The sequence below is a fragment of the Glandiceps talaboti genome, chromosome 8, assembly GCF_964340395.1.
Source record: "Glandiceps talaboti chromosome 8, keGlaTala1.1, whole genome shotgun sequence".
Lineage (NCBI taxonomy): Eukaryota > Metazoa > Hemichordata > Enteropneusta > Spengelidae > Glandiceps > Glandiceps talaboti.
In genome coordinates this window covers 11,231,640-11,251,342 of record NC_135556.1, presented here as the reverse complement: position 1 = coordinate 11,251,342, position 19,703 = coordinate 11,231,640, and the positions used below count along the sequence as shown (strand labels likewise).

At 37.1% G+C, this 19,703-nt stretch overlaps 1 protein-coding gene across 1 annotated transcript in view; it reads left to right on the top strand.

The window, feature by feature from the left end:
- The first annotated feature begins 4,846 nt into the window (after nt 1-4,846).
- Nucleotides 4,847-19,703, top strand: part of LOC144439184 (protocadherin Fat 4-like) — a 43,329-nt gene continuing 28,472 nt past the window's right edge. The window contains exon 1 of the mRNA XM_078128455.1: nt 4,847-8,889. Coding sequence (XP_077984581.1) covers nt 5,080-8,889 — 3,810 coding nt within the window. The 5' untranslated portion in view covers nt 4,847-5,079. The remainder of the gene's footprint in view (nt 8,890-19,703) is intronic.

Below are 19,703 nucleotides of genomic sequence, written 5' to 3'. Positions count from 1 at the left end.
TTGACCCCAAAGCACCGTTCGTTGGTTCGTTGGGGATTATGGGTGCCATACTCCACAAATGCTCAAGGACGTTTGAAGATTTTTTGTTTGTAGTGCGCCACCTAGCGTTCAATAATATTGACGATGCAATGATATTTGTTAGGCCAAGGCCACCAGAGAACATCGATCAATATTTATAAGTGATACATTTGATGTCCTTTTCGCATCACATTTCAATAAACTCTGGTTCCCATTTTTTTCTATGGATATTTTGTCACATGAATGTTAACAAAAATACCTACCATAAAATCCATCAATATTGCAATCCGAAGGTAATATACCTGACTCGAAGAAGAAAGCAGAGAATATATTAATGCACAAAGAACTTTTGTTTCGAAAATGAAGTTGACACAAATATTCACCATACCACAGGGAGCCCAGGAACCGTGTTGCAAACAAACAAACAAACAAACAAACAAACAAACAAACAAACAAACAAACAGATACGCATGGATCATCATTTTACGTGTAAACATATATATAAGTTACTATTATAATATACGGGCCTGTACACTAAAAATAATAATTATGCTATGTTTCTATATATACTCATTCATACAGCAATGAGTATATATTTCAACAGTATACAGGCCCGTATACACACACACACACACACACACACACACACACACACACACACACACACACACGCGCGCGCGCGCGCGCGCGCGTGTGTGTGTGTATATATATATATATATATATATATATATATGTGTGTATGTGTATATATACATGCATATAGTTAGTTATACATGAGTTCAAAATGATATTCCATTTATCCATGCATATCTGTCTGTCTGTCTGTCTGTCTGTCTGTCTGTCTGTCTGTCTGTCTGTTTGTTTGTTTGTTTGTTTGTCTGTTTGTTTGTTTGTTTGTTTGTTTGTTTGTTTTTTGTGTGTTTTTTTTTGTAACACGATTCCTGCCTGGGCTCTCTGTAACCATACATGTACCATCTATTCAACTCAAAACAAACCCCAAAATATAGAAATGGCAAAAATGCCACATGTACTAAAAACAGATATAAAAAAATACTGACAGTACAGGTAGAGCTCTATCGAAAAGACCAGTTGCGTTAAACTAAATGTTGGGAGTTGTTTTGCGTGAATTTCCATTTTAATTAACTTTGAAGTTTAGCCCTGTAGAAAAAAACTACACAACGAGTGCATTTTAAAATTCTAGATCTCCAAAGAGCATTTAAAAATGTTCCTTCTTCCTTGTCCGTTGATATGATTTGATATTTAAAAATCGTAGCCTACTTGAGATTTAATAAATAAAGAAATACTATCGGGACAGATGGTTTGTCACGTACGGTGACTAAAACTGTCTTTTTGTGTGTGGCGTTTTGGGATTCGAAATATACACTTATACATAAAAGACGCATCATTTTATAAATTTGAAAAACTCAGACAACCCATGGCCATCCTCTGAAATCTGACGGTCAGCGGTCTTGTCAATTTACTATCTTCATATAGATACTGACAGAAACCTTTTATTTGAATTTGGTCTTTGCAAAGCGTGAAATGTCATTTTATGTGTCCTTCAGTCTCCCAAAGTATGTCTGTGTTAAATACCTAAAGCTAGTCATTTTATTTCAACTATGCAGAAATATAAAAAAAAAAACCAGACAAGATTGATAAAAATAAAAGTAAATTAATAAATGACCAATGCATGTACAAAATGTATTGTATGTATCTAAACGTGAATATTCGTCTTATGAGGGCGCTCTCCCAGTTTCCGTTGACGTCAAGAATGCATTCACGTATTATCGATCTGTCGTGTGTTTTTCGTTGTTGCTATCACTGCATTACATTACTATAGAAAAATATTTGTTTCGATGTCACATAAATACATCAACGCTAGGCATAATTCTTGTATAAATTTTCAGGATGAGTCGAACATGATCGTTAGCTTGTATATGCTGACTGCCTCCCTAAAACACAGGTCACAAACTCGTATACATCGTTAATGACGGGTTGTCAAATTCTTCCTGGAACGTATCGTTTCCCTTTTGATTAAAACAACGCGTTGATACCGTCCGATAGAATTACTAAAATATCAATATGTCATAAAACCACAAGTGAATGATGTAGAAGATATTATCACAGATTAAAACGACAATAATAAACATTTTATTTCTCCACAAATAGTAACCACAGTTCAATTTACACAGGTATGGAATTCGCCTTAAAAATCGTTTAAAAGTCACATTCTATCCATAAGATACGCATTAGTTGTCACACTTATTATTAGGAACTTAAAAGAGACAGATTTGTTGCTATTAATATATATATATTATGATTTATGTGATGATCATGTCAATATGTTTGAAGTACAGGCTCGTTCTTACGCTGTAATTAGTTTATTTTATGAAATATGAGCCAAAGATGTCTTCTCGTGTAATACTATATATATATATATATATGCCTATTTATTGTGGAGTTTGTGTCACGACTAAGAATTTCGCTGATGACCCTTCAAACACGCAAAGACAAGTAAGATACAAGCGTTCAAATAAAAAAAATGTTCAACTGCATTTCACCACAACTTTTAACAACCCCACCGCCCACCCCCTCCCATCATCGCAAAAACGATTTCCGGGACCGCGAATAAAATAAAATGGACAGTCTATAATAAAAATAATTACGGCTGATCAATATTTTTTTCGATACATCTCTGATGTGTTCAATTCATTTGGGAAACTTTGTTAAATATCAAGGTTTACCGGTAGTTTCTTTGACACCGCTTCCTTACAAGCTATACAAATTCCGCGCCCTGTTGAATAAACAAGTCCACTTTTTCAAATTGTAAACCATGTTTACTTTTCTAAGTTCATCGTCCTCCTAAGGGTTGTAAATTATGTCACCGACATTGTGCTTAGATTCACATATTCACGTGTAATAAAAACCTTACGCGTTTTAAAACCAGTTTCCAGTTAAACAAAAAGCCGGGAATTCCTGTATGCCAATCATGCTAACGAGATACAGCCTTGGGGGAAACAAAAAATGTGCATTTTAAAAATCATGATAATCGGGTGTTAATCACTTTAAAAAAATCTTGTCTGAGGCAAGACATTTCGCTGTCAAGATGCTATTCTTTCAGTTTTAAGGAAAAAGAGTCGCGATTTCTGCCCCGGGAGACGAACTTCTATCAGGACGGAGAAAAAACACTAAAACAGAAGCGAATAGATCAGTGCGTTACCAGATACCTCCAGGTAGGTAGCTATTTCGTTTAATTGATTGGCATGTCCCTATTCACTCGAACAGTGTATTGATTGGTTTGCATTAGACGTGACGTCACAGGCTCCGCCCTTCGATTACTGCTTATTGTCAGTTCCAGTGGTAGAAATATGTCGCCTATTTTCAGGTGCTACGTACGCCGATTTACGTTCCGATTTTTGCTTTCATTTGATGATTTACCAACCACGAAATTCAATGGAACTAACTATATGTGCCTTCTGAATACCACGAGGACAATGTAGGAAACTTGTGTTGAGCGCAAAGCAGACGATCGTCGACTTTCAGAGGTTTACTAGTGACGGATTGTTGTCAGTACAAACTGAGCCCAGCACAACATGGTGGTTGCTTCTGAAAGAAATCCAAGTACCCGTCTGCGTAACGGAGAAAGTAGTTGTGTGAGGTGAGAAGAGTAACCGTCTTCGAACAGATATATACGTTGATACCATGGCTAAACAACTCGGTAAGAAGATGGCCACAATCAAACGGGGATATGGAATATTCGCCGTGTTTTTGTTACAATTCCTCGCTCTTTCCATAGGTCAGGAACAGGACCCACAGAGCCGAACAGTGGAAATTCGTACCTTTAGTATCGACGAGGGTCAACCGCCTGGAACTACTGTAGGTGTATTACCAACACGACCTGGTTTTACATATACATTTAGTACAGATACTCCAGCTATATTTCGAATAAATAGTGATAATTGGTCGATTGTGACCGACAGTACGATAGACAGGGAAGAACTAGAGAGCGACGAATTAGTTTACGTGGTGCTCGGCCTCTCTAGTTCGGGAGAAAGTAACACATATCCGATCGAAGTGCGAATAACAATACTGGATATAAACGATAACTCTCCCAGTTTTCCTGAACCAAGTATTAATATATTTTTCTCTGAAAGTGCTAGAATAGGAGCACAGAAAATTTTAGACACTGCGTTAGATCCCGATGCTGGGACAAACGGAATTACGGAGAACTATGCTATTGTGAGTGGAAATACGGACAATTTATTTCGACTTGTTGTTACGCCAAACCCAAGCGGTGCAGCGGCTTTCTTGCACGTCGAAACCGTGGACAGGCTGGACAGAGAAACCCAGGATAACTACCAACTCAACGTATCAGCGCAAGATGGAGGGAGCCCACCGCGATTTGGTTATCTACAAGTAGACATAACAATTTTCGACGCGAATGATAACCCACCAATTTTCGACCAGAGTGAGTACGACGTGAGCTTGAACGAGAGTACACCTTCAGACACACTCGTGCTTCGGGTGCAGGCAACCGATCGTGACGCCGGGGAGAATGCAGAAATTATTTATTTTTTAGATGAGCTCGATGACATGTTCACAATTCACCCAGACACAGGTGAAATCAGGACGCTGCAACCTATAGATTTTGACAGTAGTGATGTATACACAATTACTGTTGAAGCCAAAGATAAGGGTAACCCCGTCCAGTACGGTCGTGCCTTCGTTCATTTTAGTGTAATTGATGAAAATGACCATGCTCCAACAATTTCGTTTCGATTCATCCCAGCAAGTGCAGCACATGCTGCTGTTGATGAAGAAGCAGAGATTGGGACAATAGCTGCCATTGCTTCCATAACGGATGAGGATGAAGGTGCGTTTGGTCAAGTATTTCTTCGTATAGCATCGGGGAATGAACAGGGACATTTTCAACTTGCTCCGTTTGTCACCTTCTATGCTCTCCAAGTAGCCGGTAAACTGGACAGAGAACGTATTTCACGATATAATTTGACGTTCATAGGACAAGACTTCGGCAGTCCTCCCCGCATCACAGTGAAACATATGATTATTTACGTGACAGATGCTAACGATCACGATCCGGAATTCAGCCAAGAAGTTTACACTGCCACACTGAGTGAACTTATTCCAGTAGGGAGTTTTGTCGTCAGTTTATCAGCCACCGACTTGGACACGGGACTCAACGCAGAAATTCAGTATACCATTACTGATGGTAATGAGTTGGGATGGTTTGATATCGATGAAAATACAGGACTTGTTACAACCACCGCTGTTTTGGATAGAGAGTTAGTATCAGACATCACACTCAATATCACTGCAAATGATCAAGGAAGAATCCAGCATCACGCCAAAACTCACCTGGTCATCACTATTTTGGACGAAAATGACCAAACTCCGTTATTCACATTCACAAGTTACAACATCACGATTCCAGAAAACGCAGAGCCACAACGAGAAATTACGATTGTGTCAGCCTCAGATTCCGACTTGGGTGTGAATGGAACAATATTTTACAGATTGGAAGATCACGTATCCGTTGATTATCCTGGCACATTCAGCATAGATACCACTTCAGGAAAAATTATTACTTTAATTTCGTTTGATAGAGAGCAAATATCACACTACACAGTGACTGTGAAGGCTTTTGACGGTGGCAATCCTGCACTGTCATCGACAACACAAGTGAATGTGAGAATCATGGATGTCAATGACAACTATCCAGAGTTTTATCCCATTAATTATTACAGCGATATCCAAGAAAATAAACCAGTAGGGACATCAGTGGCCAAAGTTAATGCTTCAGATCCAGATTTTGGCAATAATGGAAAAATATCTTACAGTATCATACAGGGTAACACTAATGGTAAATTTGCCATTGATAGAACTAGTGGTCTAGTCACCACAACAGTTTCCTTAGACAGAGAAGAGGTACAGTCGTATGAGTTAAGGGTGAGAGCTGTTGATGAAGGAAGCCCAGCTAAAACTTCACAAATTGATGCACGCATTCATGTATCAGTCGCTGATATTCTGGATACTCCACCAACTTTTGGTAAGCCTATTTATAATTTTAAAATATATGAAAACGTTGATATTGGACATGAAGTTGGAACTGTTCATGCCAGTACCCGTGATCCAAGTTCTGTCATCACCTATGCAATTTCGTCAGGAGATAGAAGCGGTGTCTTCCAAATTGACTCAGTGTCTGGAGAAATACTAACAGCTCAGAATATTGACAGGGAAGAGAAGTCATCTTACCAACTTACTGTCATTGCAAATGGAGGACCAGTAATTGGTGAAACTGTGGTGAACATTGAAGTTTTAGATTTGAATGACAATGCACCACAGTTTCCAAGAGATGCTGTGACAATAAATATTGTAGAAAATTGGAATGTAGGTCATAATGTTTACAAAGTTGTGGCAACCGATAGAGACCAAGGACCGAATGCAGAAATAGTATATCAACTGATCAAAAATCCAGGAAATTTGTTCAGCATAGATTCCTCATCAGGTCAGATCACTGTCGGAACATCTATCTCGGACCAGACAAGTACATATTTTTTGCAAGTTTCGGCAACTGATATTGGCACACCACATCGCTCATCAGTTCTGAATATAACAGTTCAAATCCTGGATGTCAATGACCATTCACCAGTTTTTATACAAAACGAGTATGTGACTGAAATTGTTGAAAGTGTTGACCTCAACACACAGTTCTTCCAAGTAACAGCAACTGATACTGATATTGGTGAAAATGGACGAATCACCTACTCCATCACAAGTGGCAACAATGACAACAGATTTGGTATTTTTCCAGATGGCAGCCTGTACGTCAAGAACGCTTTGGATAGAGAACTTGTAGAGGTTTATACGTTGACAATCAGTGCATTTGATAATGGGGTTCCACAGCGCAGCTCATCAGCTCAGGTTGTTGTGAACGTACAGGATGCGAACGATAACAGGCCATTGTTTACAAATCAGACATACTATTTCTATCTTCAGGAAGAGTTACCATCCAGTTCATATGTTGGGAAAATCATTGCCAGTGATCAAGATCAAGGTACTAATTCAGAGCTTAGGTTCTCCCTGTCTACAGTTCAGTCAGACTTCACGATCAATGCCCTAAACGGGGAGGTTAGTAGCACTCGTACATTCGACCGTGAAGAGTTGATACGAAATGGGATAAGCACGATGTTTGAATTGAATGCTGTTGTTCATGATAATGGTAATATTCAACTTGAAGATGAAGCCGTAATATATATCTACATCACTGATATAAACGATAATTCTCCACAGTTTGTGTCATCACTGTACACAGCATCAATTTCTGAAACTGCTATGATTAACACGCCCGTCGTTCATGCTGTAGCTTATGATGACGACAGTGGTACGAATGCTGAAATTACGTATACAATCACAAGTGGAAACGATGACAACAAATTTCACATCAGTGCCGTGACTGGTCAGATCACCTTGAATGGAGCAATAGACAGAGAAATTATTACCGAGTATACATTGACTGTAAATGCTGAAGATAAAGGTATACCAGATGTACGGAGTACGTCTACACAAATTATTATCACTGTACTGGATGAAAATGATAATGCACCAGTCTTTGCTCAGTCAGCGAGATCTGTAGACGTTGCTGAAAGTTCCCAAATTGGTGAATTTATTACTACAGTCAGTGCATCGGATGAAGACTTGGGTCAAAATGCACTCATTACGTACACAATATCAGCTGGCAACCTCCTGGAAACTTTCCATATCGACCAAGATTCAGGAAATTTATACCTTGCTAAGTCACTCGATTACGAAAGTAAAAATTACTATGAGCTCAGTATTACAGCACGTGATAACGGAAAGTCACCGCTAACTGATACGATAGGATTTGAAATTCATGTCAGAGACACAAATGATAACGAACCTGTGTTTCGTTCAAATGCTATCGTACATCAAGTCACTGAAGGCATTGGATTTGGTACTAAGCTCGTAACTGTCACTGCAACGGATACCGATTCTGGAGTAAACGGCCAACTTGCTTATTCTATTGCTAATCAGAGTCCACCAGGTGAACACTTCACTATTGATTCTGCTAGTGGTGAAATCTTCACAGCAGCTGATATTGATAGGGAGTATCTTCCAAACGGTGTGTTTGAAATCACTGTCATGGCAACCGATCAGGCTATTCCAGTAACATCAAGAAAATCAGCAACAAAAATAGTCACAATAATTGTCAAAGATGTGAACGATAACGCACCAGTGTTTATATCACAAAATTCAGCTACTATCTCTGAGTCAACCAATCCTGGCGGTGTTGTTACCATGGTAACAGCAGTGGATCCTGATGCAGAAAGAAATGGAGAAGTCATCTATTCCTTATCAACAGACTACAATGGTCTTTTTGTCATCAGCACAAGTGGTATAATAACTGTCAGCAGACGTCTAAATTCCCCTCCACGGACATATACCCTGACTGTTACAGCAACTGATAATGGAAAAACACCCAAATCCAGCTCGTTTCAACTTACTGTTATTGTTACTAGTGCCAGCAGTACTGGAGCTCCTTTCACCAAATTCAGGTATACAGCAAGTGTGTTTGAAAATGAACCAATTGGCAGAAATGTCATCGCTGTGAGTGCAAGCTATCCTGGTAATACCCAAGCCCAAATTGAATATTACATCACGGCAATAAAAACAGGAAACTTTGAACATGGCAGAAAATTTATCATCGATAAAGATTCCGGAGCAATAACCGTTGGAAATGAACTTGATAGAGAAGCTGGATACACAGACTTCACAGTGGATGTGTATGCCGTGGATTTGGGTGCTTCTACACCTCAGACAACAAGGACACAGGTTAGTTGTTTTTATGAATTCCAAAGATGAGCTGGCGAACTCTGTATATAAGAATGCCCATGTGTCCAGTTAAGCTGTGACATAGTAAACACCGGATTGGGGGGTCATCCATTAAGGATTTCTATTCTCAGAAAGGATGGCATACACATCACACAATCATAAGAGCATCTAGGTGAATTTGACATGCAGACATTGTGCATTCAGTGAGCTGTATGTACTAACAGTTCTTTTCCACAGTGGTATGTAAGGTTTATTTGCAGACCAACATTCCTTTGTGTACACCCCAGCCAACTGATACAGGCATGTTATAGTCAATACAAACATGCTAACTTATGCTCTCAGACAGTATCAAAAACATTATAAATACCTTTATCAGTAATATTGAAAAATAAACAAATGATTTTGAATTGCTGGGACAACCTCTAACAGACATACATATATATTCTAACAGTATCATGACATCTTCCTCAGTAACAATGAACAAAGGTGGCTTTTTTAAAACAAAGTATAGCCATGTTATAGTGAATGGAAATTTGTAAACTTATAAATGTAAACTTTAACAGTATCAAATATCTTCATCAATACATGTAACGATTTTATTGTTATTAAACTTCTTTCGGGATGAAAAGAACACAACAACACTCAATACATCCCATAGGCTAAAAAGATGGAAAGGAAAAAAAAACCCCACAAATATAGAATTTTAATAGATCTCGAAAAGACAACACTGGCAATGGTATTCATGTAACAGGTACAGGCATCTCAAAATTGAATAAAACTCTGTGCAGTTTGAAATTCCTAGAACAGAGGATTGTATCAGAACTGAGGCTGAGCACTGCTAAAAAAAGAAACTGTTTCTCACGCGTTCAAAGAAATTGTACACCATACAAAATGTATAGATATAATATGGAAATAATATTTGATTTTTGGAAAACATAAAAAGGCAGAAAATGATTTTGAAAGTCACACCGTTTTCATAAAGAGTAAAAAATGGTTACTGCACTATATATATATATATATATATATATATATATATATATATATATATATATATATATATATATATATATATAGTAATATCGCTTTTTTGTAGAATCCGTGTTCCTCGTGATAGTACTTGCCACAGTTATACGAAGGCGTACATGTTGTACGTGCAGAGAAACTAGCCATAGTGGCACACATCTTTTCATTCAAGAAAAATTAAACATGTAATTATATCAAGCCTCAGGCTGCTGTCTAGAAGTATTGTTTAGAATGGATCAAACGAAAATTTAAAAAAAAAGAGCAAAAAAACAGAAGAAATTATGTCAACTGAATGCTGTTTCTTGAAAGTGAACTCTAAAAAGAAGTCATTTTATGTATGTGTACCGGAATCCATTATAACAGCAGTTAGTAATGACTCTATAATTTGAAAGTGTTGTGTGATAATGTGCTTTATGGGTTGTTTAATTCAACAGCGTTTAAAATACATGGTACGATAAGTTGTGTAGACCATAGCCTATATTTTTTCTTCACACCTTGCACAAAGAAAGTGATTTTATTTGTGAGAATGGTTGTCTTGAAGAATGTAGGTTAGCACGTAGACCAGTCTAAAAGTATGTGCCATGACATCTGTTTGGGTGATTCGGTACTCCAAGCGCCAAGAGGCTCAAAATGTATGAACTTAGAATGTGGGTTATCGATACAGAGTCCACCAGATAACATTGAAAGTGTATCCAATGCAAAAAAACATAGCAAACATACTAAACAGAACGACAAGTAGTACATGTATATACTTGTAAATAATTTAGTGTTGTACGAAGAGTGTACACAACCAAGTGTGATCTCAAATATATTAGTTGGAGATGCGTTGTTGTTATATTCGTGTAGTTTACTTTGGTAAGAGGTGGAAAATCTTACTGTTGCTTTTTTGATTTGAACAAATTAGCTTGATGCAAATGACATATCTGCGGCAGTTGAAATGTTGTTGTGTATGTCGCTTCCAATTAGAATATTGATTGGGGTATAGATTCATAGTGTATTGTCATTGTGTTTCTTGTTGGTCAGGGAGAATGGAATTTGTCGGTATTGTCCTCTACCAGCCATGCATAGACATTCACCAAAAAGGACTGAACCCAATACATCTAACTTGGTTTACCTGTCACCCTCCACCTCTGCTAGGCCATACCACACGTAGTCCACTCTGGCTGCAACTCGTCAGAATGACTAACATTGACATGAAACAATTTGAGACTGGTAAAAATTCAAAGTGCTTTCACACATTGAGTGTCACTAAGATATGGATAGGGACAACAAATATTCAATTTTCTCCATTTTTAGAGTACATTTTGAAATTACACCACTAAAAATCTTGACAACACTGTAGTGTCCTGTTGTAAATTAGCAGTATATCTTTCAAGATTTGCGAGTGTATAACACGGACGAAGAATTCTACTTCGCTTTCTCTCGCCCAAATTTGAAGTTTTGATTTAGTTTAACTGCCAGCACAGAAGTGAAAAATGCAGCCTTTTGTTGATTTCTAAACTATCCAGTTACCAAGCTATTCAGGTCAAAAGTCTCTCCCTGTCTTTGAAAAATTTAAGTGTTTTTATGCCCCCTTCAGTCAGTGAGTGCAGGTCATTGTTGCAAAACAAGGGAACCAGAGGATCGAGCCACCAACATGGCAGCCTCAGTTTAAAAAAATGACAAACTAAAAAGAAATGTTTTATTGTAGTACTAGTTCAGAATATGACAAGAAGTAAAGGGGGCTTTCGTAGAGAACAATGTCCGTATGGCTGGATACTGTGGGCAGATGTGAGGTAGCTTGTTGTGAACACTGCATAGCTTTAACACTTCTCATGAAGTACATGTATTCAGACATCACACAATGGCATGAAACAATAACGCATGGACAACCACCATGAAAAGCAGTGTGCATATGAAATAAAAATCAAGACAAAAAAAACTGGGCTGTGTATAACAGGGTATGGTGTTGTCAATCATGGCATCTTTTGTTGACTTAGAATAGTTCGTGTGACATATGAAGAGAACATCACATCACGGACATTCAGTTCCTTACAAGCAAATCACCAGGAGGTGAACTATTGGAGAATAAAACATTCTATAGTCACTGCCCTTGGTAACTTAATTTAGACACTGTCCAAATCATTGTAAAGCTGGCAGCCATTGTACCTGATGTGTAATGACAATGTTTAGTACAGTGAAAATCCCTATCACAAGAAAATACATTCCACAGAAAGTGAGATACCTTAGAATCATTCATTGGGAATATATTTCCATTATTTGAATTTGTGACTATTTGCCAATAAAAATAAAATTTAGGTGAAGGTGCTTCCTCAGCAAGAAGGCCAACCAAATACAATCAAATACAAATCAATTCAGTCAAACTTCTTTCTTTTGAAAAAGTAAAAGATTCAATCCTATGATTTACTACTGAACCAAATGTAACTACGACACTGACGCACCCAGTAGAATAACTAGCATTTTCACCAAAAATATATTCACGTTATTTCATAGTTTTACTTCTACTATCTTTAAGTGGGGGAAGGTGTCCTAAGGTGATGTGCTCTCCACACCCATCATCTTTTCATGATCTGTGTGACTAGTTTGATAACTGGAGTACGTCTGTGTACTTTCAACGATCAAGTGGCTACGTGCATAAACTCAAAAAGTTGTAGCCTTTATCTTGAGGAGTGACATGACATGCATAGGCCAAAAAAACTTGTAAAGGAATCCCCTCCCTCTACTTGCGATGATAAACGCTATCTAACCCAAAGTACACCAAATGATATGTGAAGAACAAGTCAATTCTCGAAAGAGCATAATAGGGAGATTCATTAACATATTGAAGTCAATTGTAAGAGGGATTAAGAAGCTGATGACAAGCTCACCTTGTCTGTTAGGAAGAATTTATCACATATCCCCAACTATCAAAGCATCTTTTGTCTTTAGATCTCTTTTAATTTGCATACAGAATGTTTCAGGAGAGTTCAAATCACCGCACAGATGAGCGATTTTGGTCATACCATGAAACACAGTCATTCTATCTATAGAGGGACTATGCATGGAAGTATATCTACATGTAACATTGCCAACACTGTCAGCAAACTCAAATTTAACTTTTTAGTTTTTTTTAAATTGTTTAATTATTCAGAATCAGACCATTATTAGTAAACAGATGAATGAGGTCTGCTTAAAAAGCTTACAAGTTACACAGCCAAAGACTATCAGTGAACTCAATTTCTAAACTTTTTTATGCTTGTTTGAAATTGTTGGATTATTCACTCACTAGTCAGGTCAAATCAATAAACAGCTGGGTGAGTTCTACCTAACCTAATAGTATACAGCCACTCAAAATGGTATAGAGTGCAGCTCAGACTATCAGTTAAGTCAAATTTTAAAAAATTTCGGGTTCATTTGAAATTGTGTGATTGACTCAGATCAAATCATTAAACAGATAGAGTGAGTTCTACCTTACTTAATTCAAACAAGACTAAGTAAACTCAAAATTCAAAATTTTTGTTTTTGTGTGAAATTTTGCAATGTATGCAGTGATATCTGTAGCAGTTACATGGTTTCACGGTGTTTACCAGTACCATGCACTGAGTTGTCAGTATTAAGTGGGACGTATTAGGGGATGATATTTCTAAAGATTAGCCTGTGTAATGTTGCTGGATCTGTGTCTCCACTACACTCCTTCTTATCAGGGGCCTTCCCACCTCCATGTTCTCATCTAGTGGAGTCAAAGCTCCAGCAAATAGAAAGGCTATCTATGGATATGCACAATGCCTTGACAAAATATTCAAGTATATCTCTCCAATACATTGTACATCAAGTATTCATACATGTGTACTTGGCTAAGGTAAAAAAAAATTCAAATCCAGAAATATTGGGTGGAATAGACATTTTAGAATTTGACCTCGAAAGTTCAGTTTTATTGTCCACAAAATATTTCATTCATCCATTACTATGTGTGAATTGAGGGAAATTAACTTTAACTCTGAATTTGATCGTTTGAAAATCAAAAAATAATCCATGAAATAGCTAGGAAATGACTCATGGCTACAATTAAAATTTATCGACATCTAAATTTGACAGTCTTTAAACTCTCATAAACGTGTAACATTTGACAGGGAGTTGGTACTTGAGTCGAAGTTTCAGGACTTTAATTGTTCTTGTAAAATGTCTCACCTGTATCAAAATTGTTGACCTTCGGTCAAATTGAATTATTTATATAAATACAACTTACAAGTATGTTTGGCAGTACAGGGCACGGTACAGTATACAGTGAAGTCATAGACTGTCTGTCTCCTCATTCGTGACCCCAGATTTACACTTTGACCCTTCGACCCTTCCAGTTGTAAGGAATATAACATGGCATTAAAGTGAAAAGCAGAATCCACCTGTGGTGGTTTGTCTCAATTACAGCAAAGTTTGAAAACTTCAATAAACCCATTTGCTTACTTAATAGAGACTGTATATTTGTTTGAGGGCTTTCCGTCCTCTCAATCTCTGCTGCCTAGCCTTGAACTTGTTTGCCTGTGTCTGAAGGAATTGTTTGTATTGGAGTCCCAGCCGACTGGTTTACAATCACTATACACTCATTCTGGGTGGGTAGTTTCTTTTAGGGGTGTATATTGGCTAGGGAGGGTGCGCCAAAATGGAGTATTAAATTCAGTTTGTTGTCTAGCTTTGAGCTAGCCTGGAACCATGTCCATTTTTAGCCACAAGGCCTCTTCTGTGAGGAGTACATTTGAGAGCATATTATACTAAGCAAACTTAGTGCCTAGTAGAGTCGTAGGATACTGTCTGTTTGTCTGTCTGTCTGTCTGTTGTTGTTGTTGTTGTTGTTGTTGTTGTTGTTGTTGTTGTTGTTGTTGTTGAGTTAGGTAGAAGCTAAAGGTATGAGTTACAGGACAACAAAATTTTGGAATAATCACTTCAGCTGTAGCCTGTGTGCATGCTGGATCCACATTTTGTATGGCTCTACTAAACATACGGTTCTCCATACAGAGAGCTGAGTCACAGATCCACCAAGTTGACTTCATCTCCAGTTTACTGGGTATAAAAATTGATGGAGGGATCGGAATAGGATACACCTTCATGATAATTCAGTCAAGTTCATTAAATTTGAAGATAGCACAACATTAGCAGACACAACAGCAAACATTGATAACTGCCTGCTAGGATTTCAAGTACCTCATGTTTATACAAAACCTATTTATCAATTTTATGAAGTATGTGTCAAGTTTATCAAATATCAGTTAGAGGCAGAGACTTTGAACATGTAACCCACCCATGACCATTTATGAAGTGGGAACACACAACATTGATCCATCAAATGCTAGAGATAAACAAGGGTGAAAAAGGCAAAGTTCATGAATCTATTGTTCAAATTTTGGGTTATAGAGTATGTTGTATTTCCACTGTTTTCTAGTAGTGATTGTGAGCTACAGAAGTGTGTTTTCATCAAAATGCACTCTCCTGAAATAGTAAAATAAAAAATGTCAAAAAATCTAGTTAAACAACCCTATTTCTAGTTTGGGTGAAAAATTAATTCCTTGAAGTTGAAGTTAGAATAGGACTTTACATGTAAAACTTGCTGCAAAGAGTGTGTTTGGAATCTCATAGTTTTGTTGAAAATAATTCTAGTCCATACGGTCCTTCTAACTTAAGACAATTTGACATGTTACCGATGTACAACACTTTCTTGCGATAGACCAAAATTTGGCATTTCCTTCTCCCTTACTGTGTGGTGACTTGTAAGAAAACCAAGTTTTCATCATTTTGATCTTGGGTCATCCCCTACAAAAAAAAAAAAAAAAAAAAAAAAAAAAAATTGAATTTCATTAACACTGAATATCTCTCCTTAAAAGAACAGAATAATCTAAAATGTTTTGAAGTTGATATACAGAGATGTACTCCCAGGCATCATAATTCATTGAATGACGACAAAATGTGTCAACTCTTGTCAAACATTTGAAGGGAAAATATCAAATGTTCCTCAGAGACTTGATCATGAGATGAGGGATCTAAATTTTAAGTCTATACAGTAATATACATTTATTGTCCACGTGTGAAAAGAATCATCGTGAAAGTTCAATTCCAGACCTTGACACTGTCAAAATTTATGTCTTCGACAGGTTGAAGATGTTAAACCAAATGTTGTAAGAGTAAACAAACTGTCAATATTCACATATTATTCCAACATGTCTGTGCTCAATGTCTTATAGTGTTTATATTGATGTTTGCATGTTTTCCCCCTACACATAATTTGGTGTTTATTATTGTAATCGGGAGAGACCGAATTTAACAAATTGTTTGGTCTTAAAAAAATTTACGAGAGTTGTATTTCATTTTAGAGTAGCTGTCTTCGGAGGTAGTCCATGAAACGTTCTCTCGAGGTAACGTCATTGAAATGTTCATTGAAATAATCAAACATGATTAAGAAAGTAGACAGTGTTACTGTATGAATTGTTGTATATGTACACTTGTACAAATATAGTGTACATGTGTATACTTTCCTCTGTTCTACTTGAACTACAGACTGACCAAACATCGGATGTTTACAAATTCACTACTGTACTTTTGCCTAATTCAACACTGACTGTTTTTAGTACATTGTCTATTACACTACTTTCATCCATGGCTATGAATCGCGCATCAATTGTTTACGAGTGAACATAAAGATTAATCGTGTTTCTGAAGAAGACATAACTGGCCACTTTGTTTACTGTCATCACTGTTAATGTTCAGTGGAGGAATGTGAAATACTACCTCTATTAACAAATGGCTTTGCTGCAAGTAAAAACTTGACCTATCAAGAAGTGGCGATGACCTTGTAATGTATCCTGCCATCTTGTCAGAAAAATCCCCCCCCCCAAAAAAAAAAAAAAAAAAAAAAAATCTAGTCAGAAAAACCCGCACCCAAAAAAGAAAAGAATGAAATAAGATCAATGGTTCAGCAAAATAAATATGTCATTGAGTTTTGATACAACAAATATATAATTCTTTAAAGTGATGGAAAGGATGACAGAGATCCCTGTCAAGAATTTTAAAGGGAAAAAAAATTGTTTTCTTTTTACGGCAAAGAAAACATTAATGCAAGTTTGAAATAGCCAAACTTTGTCTTTTACTGAGAGTTAGTGGTATGGATGACAGAGATGAGAATTTAGCCATGTATCCGATAACACAGTCAGACATAAACATATAAATAATGTCACTCTTCAGTAACTTTTGGGGAAAAAAATCTACTGAGTGAAAGCTTAAAATGGGAAGTTGAACTTGAAGTTTAATTTCACTAGGGACAGGCCCGAGTGGGGGAGAGCTTTTCTTGTGTATATCTGTATTAAAATTGTTAGAATGGTAAATACATAAAATATGAGGAACAGACTGGAAGCCTTGCCCTTGGGGATACCATACGCTTCATAATGTGTGATTATTTTCAAGAGACGCTGCTGGAATTGTACTCAATAATCCAAGCATCCAGTGAGTCAATATGGACTTGTAGTCTACATGGTGTATATTCAATGTGTAACAAATTAGAACAGGGGGAAATTAAAACAGACAGTTGACACCCATCGTGAACAGCGTGCTGTCTCAGATATTTGCTTGGCTCTAGGATTTCTCAAAAGTGCCTACCAACGTGTTCCTTGGTGGGTCAGCCATCAGGCATGGTATTAATTAACATGTGACTGCGTTCAACTTTTATTCGTTTCCCCAACAAAATTTTTCTTCTTGTTTCTTTTCAATAATCAATCAACAAAGAAGTCGACCGTGCTTAACTAGTACATGTACACACAATTAAAAATATGTAGCAAGGCCAAAACTTGACTCCTTCTGGAAAAGTTTTCATGAATTGATTGTTACCGTGCCTGTAGTGAACAATACAAAATTTGCATATCATGTAACGACATAAAAAACTAACCTCCCGTTTAGAAATTGTCCATTGTAAGTGTATTATAATATTTGCTAAAAGTAAAATACTAAGATCAAATAGAGTCCTTCAGAAGTGTTTTGTTCAGGGCTTTTGAGAAATGCAAGGCAATTGACATTTGATGAGTTTCTCCATCTCGTTGACATTTTTTTTTCTTTCTATTATTGGAAATTTGAGTACATCATTTTTTTGACAGAGTTGAAAATATCAGGTCACAAAGGTAGAATTGATAACCACTTCAGGAATGTTCAAGTATCGTGATTTCCTGTTGAAATTAAACAGCTGAGATACAATGAATGAAATATCCTGTTGATACAGAAGTTTGAAACATGTTGTAATACATAGAAGTTGTGGTCCAGAGACGTGGCTATCTGGTTCAATATACTTGCTTGATAGAGCCAATCTTTGTGACGTAAACTCTAGTGAATGACGTAGTCAAACCAGATAGGCAAGTCTCTGGGCTGACAATGTTGCACCTTGGTGTTGAAAATGATGAACTGGTAATTGTTCAAGTCCCGATAATATACTCCATCATATACTCCAAATCGGTCTTGATAAGACAGAGGTGATTTATTTGAAATTTAGTAGCAGCTGACAGTGCTGTCACCACTAGCAATTGGTCAAGATGAAGACAACTGATAGGAGAGACTGCCTGCTGTGATTTTATAGTTGGGATCAAATTACTCCAACTGGGGCGGATCTGAGGTCACCACTTCCACTGTCTGTGCGCCTTCAATCACAGAGAGTCTCCAAGATGCAGTTTCTGACCCTCCAAGAAGTGTGTGACCCTCATTCTTAAACTCCGACAAACAGCAAGGACCTCATCCATTGATCTAGTAATTTATTTTCTACTTGTACAGTATGATAATGGTGAATGGTACAAATTTTTTTTGTCACATGAAGGAGGCACTTCTAGTGACAGTTTTATCAGGTCTTCAGTGCGGTGTGTACACGTACACACTAAAATATCAATTATGTGGTGAATTATCATCTGTGTTTCTATGTGTCCAAATGGAATGTATACACTGTAAAGATACAAATGTCACACTTACGACATGATGGAGCCAAAAGCGTAATCTGTGTTGTTTTATTGAAACAATTGTCTTTTGTGGCATATGTTGTAAGCCCGATCGTGATCATCTTCTTCTCTTCGCTTCCTTGGGGCTTCATGGATTGTTCGGAATCAGAACTCTCCAAAACGATTTGTAGAAATAATTGACCAAGTCACTCTCATATGTGCAGCTGGTGTTTTGACTTCTGTTAGCCCTGCCATCCTGTTTAACAGTTCAGTTCACCCAATGTTAGAGAAAAGATGATAAATCGCTTTAATTTTCACAATAGAACACTGTCTTTTTTGTTTCAAATTTACACACTCTATGGAGAACCTATAAAAAAACCAAAACAAAAAAGCTGACAAAAGTTATCTGGATTTGAAGAGAGTTGAACAAAAACACAAGAATTTGTTTGTGATTTTTAGCAGAATGGTTGCCTTCTAGCAAACGTTTCTTTCTGTCTGAGTTGACTCATTGTTAATGATGTGATTGTAGAAAAAAAAAATGTGTTAGAAAGTAATGGAAAGATTGCAGAAAGTGAAGACTAGGCGGATCAAATATTTCACAGCAGGGTAATTTTGTTGTTGCATTGTTATAGTCATGGACAAACCAGGTTGATAATGTAGGTATAGAGAGATTGAGCCTTGTGAACTTTTATGCACTGCAGAATTGTACTATTATGGGAAGTTATAATTGAGAGATCATTGACATATTGAAATTAATGAACCTGTAAATATAGAGATACCGTAGAGGGCATACAGACTATTCTCTTGTGTGTGAGTGTGAATTTATCATTTACAAAAAGACAGCTTTCCTCAATGTTATTA